General features: G+C 28.6%; 1 protein-coding gene across 1 annotated transcript; it reads left to right on the top strand.

Moving 5' to 3' along the window:
- Window positions 1–1,431: 1,431 nt before the first annotated feature.
- LOC113377857 (60S acidic ribosomal protein P1-like) lies at window positions 1,432–2,049 on the top strand. Its single transcript, XM_026618295.1, has 2 exons — window positions 1,432–1,621; window positions 1,819–2,049. Exons 1-2 carry the CDS (start codon window positions 1,449–1,451, stop codon window positions 1,997–1,999), a joined length of 354 nt encoding a protein of 117 aa, XP_026474080.1. The 5' UTR covers window positions 1,432–1,448; the 3' UTR covers window positions 2,000–2,049.
- The last annotated feature ends 1,082 nt before the right edge of the window (window positions 2,050–3,131 follow it).

A 3,131-nucleotide genomic window follows, 5' to 3' on the forward strand; every position in this document is an offset into this window, starting at 1 on the left:
ACGGACATATAAAATATGTATGTATTTTTAATTGCCAAATATTGCATTGTTCGAAAGATTGAAAATGCTTGAAATATTGAAGGTTAAAATTGGTATTTCATATTTATTTAAAATTTGGGTTTTGCTTTCATGCGCCAGTAGAAAAAATTGTTTTAGCTTTACTAGACCAAATTATCATTTTGATAATACTGTTGAAGAATAATTTAAACCATTGCAGCATGAAATAAAAGTTAAAACACATAAATCTCATGATCAACTACAAGCGTTATTCAGATTGGAATTAACAATTTGTAATTGATACGTTTTTCTTTTTTTTATATGTTCTATAATTATTAACTCACATTTCAAAAATAATTCGGTATAATGCGGCAATTACTATTTTTGTATTTGTTGTATGTCAATAATCAATTTTTTTTTAATCCTTTTGTTATATACTGATGATTCTGAATTGTAAAAGTACTAGTTTCCCTTTTTAACGTGAAGATTACATATCGTAAAAGCAAATTATTTATATGCTCATAATAATAACTTTCAAAATTGAAAGAATAAAGATTTAAATAGTTTTATCTATACTAATATTCAATCTTATCTACTATTTACATTGTGCCAATACTACTTTTAAAAAACAAGCTACTAAATATTTTTTAGTGAGTTTTAAAAACATTTTATTTATTTGTAAATAAAATGATTTGTAAATATTTGATTTGCAAAAGTAATTTGATTTTTGAAATATATGTTACACAACTCTACATAGTGCCGTTACAATAAACTGTCAAATAATGGTATTTAACAATTATTTATCAACTCTTACAATTTGATATGTTAAGTAAATTCTTAATTCATAAGTACTTTATCAACCTATTTATTATGCATTATTTTGCACTTATATATTATACAATAACTGTAATATGGCATATATAATGTTCATTTTGTATATATACATATATTATTCGAAATAGGTTTATATAAAAAAATATAATTGAAGATTTACATAGTCTAATTCCTTTCGGATGCATTTATTATCGTTTCATACTTAAATTCATTGTTTTGTATTATAACATTTTGTTGGCAGTTATATAGAATTTATATGTGTTTTATTTATTGATTACATTGGGAAATGATGTGTAAATACTAGTAAGTATATTTTATATCAATAATTTGCGATATTAATAAAATATGTTTAGTAAACAAATGCTTTTAGTTCATTATTATTATGTTATTTTATTATTATAACATTAAAATGTTATATGTATTAATGGTGTAATTGAATTAGTATAGATGTGTATATTAATTTAAAATAATAAGCCAATTCTCCTGATTCAAATTTGCCGCCAGCGCAGTGACGTTTGATCAAGAGGGTGAAGTTGGCGGCTTGGCCGGTAATTTATATATATATATATATATATATATATATATATAATCAAAAGTTATTTCAAATATATATAAAAATGGCCACAAAAGCTGAACTCGCTTGCGTTTACTCCGCTCTGATCTTGGCTGACGATGATGTTGCTGTAACAGGTGAGAAGATCTCTACCATCTTGAAAGCAGCAGCTGTCGATGTTGAGCCATACTGGCCAAGATTGTTCGCCAAGGCTTTGGAAGGAGTAAACGTAAAAGACCTGAATGATCACCAACATCGGTTCAGGAGTTGGATCCGGACCAACAGCCGCTGCCCCTGCTGCTGCCGGTGGAGCTGCCGCACCAGCTGCTGCTGCTAAGGAGCCAGAGGAATTCGATGATGATATGGGCTCGGTTTGTTCAACTAAGTTCTTCATAATTTAAGGATGTGTGCAAGTGATGAAATGTCTATATATTGATGATCACCAACATCGGTTCAGGAGTTGGATCCGGACCAACAGCCGCTGCCCCTGCTGCTGCCGGTGGAGCTGCCGCACCAGCTGCTGCTGCTAAGGAGGAAAAGAAGAAGGAATCTGAGCCAGAGGAGTTCGATGATGATATGGGCTCGGTTTGTTCAACTAAGTTCTTCATAATTTAAGGATGTGTGCAAGTGATGAAATGTATTTGTACTGTTCAAATAAAAAAATACATGCCTATAATTATGAAAGTGGTCTAAGTCAAAATTTAAAAAAAATGAGTTTATCAGTTATTTCATATCACATTAGTTTAAACTAATGTATTCAATGTAATTTTTACGAAATTGTCAAAAATGAACCATTAGATAGTGGTTGTAATTTCAACATTATATGGAATTCATTTAGTGTTAATTATGAAAGTGGTCTTAGTCAAAAATTTTTGGTGTCAGGTCATTCCTTTCTACCGAATGATCGTGATTTTGGGTTGATAGAAATGAAAATTAAAAAAAGCAAATTGCTTATACAACCCTGAGCATTATTATGAATTGATAGAAAAGTGCAGAAGAAGCAATACATTTTCGATAAAGCAAATGTCGCAGCCGGATTTTATTTCAACGAAATCATTAGAAGATACAATAATAAGAATAGTCAAAAATACCGCGGGCGAATCTGTCTCTTGGCTACAAATTCAATGGATGAGATTCTTGAAAAATGAACCTTATAAATTTTTTTATGTTTTATAAAACTTCTTTAGATGATTCTACATTTCACGTTTTGGATCTTTCACCTAAAAGAGAAAGACCAAAAATATACGGCAATATTAAATTACTTCCATTATACACCAGCATTAGAAATCAGCGGAAGAAAAACAAAGATATTATGAGTTTACTACTGTACAACCCCCCAGTTTTTCAGGAACATTTTAAGAATCTTAAATACTCGAAATAATGATAAAAATGGATTACCGTTCAAAAATAATTAATAAATGCTCACGAATTATTTCTATGAAATTATTGTTTCAAATAAAACTCAAAGTTTTTTATTGCTTTAAGTCATTTATAGGACATTCAGTTAATTTTGAAAATAGTCTAAGTCAATTCGACCTTTCAAAACAATATTATCGTATGAAATTTACACAAAATTTCATATTCATAATAAATTTTCATTAATTAAGACTAATAAAATTAAAAATTGAAATGCCGCATAATGTAAAAATATTTTTTAATTTATTCAAATGCAAATCATTAAATATCTCAAAACAAGAAATATATGACTTAGACCACTTTCATAATTCTGGGCATATATATATATATA

Source organism: Ctenocephalides felis, unplaced genomic scaffold (assembly GCF_003426905.1).
Source record: "Ctenocephalides felis isolate EL2017-DRISC unplaced genomic scaffold, ASM342690v1 CF-g0.4_SCAFFOLD_01886, whole genome shotgun sequence".
Lineage (NCBI taxonomy): Eukaryota > Metazoa > Arthropoda > Insecta > Siphonaptera > Pulicidae > Ctenocephalides > Ctenocephalides felis.

What these genes read in the sequence shown, in the direction of transcription:
- LOC113377857 (XM_026618295.1), top strand. Translation starts at nt 1,449, where the DNA reads ATGGCCACAAAAGCTGAACTCGCTTGCGTTTACTCCGCTCTGATCTTG. An exon ending in GAAGGAGTAAACGTAAAAGA is followed by an intron (nt 1,622 to 1,818) that starts CCTGAATGATCA and finishes TGTCTATATATT; the next exon opens with GATGATCACCAACATCGGTT.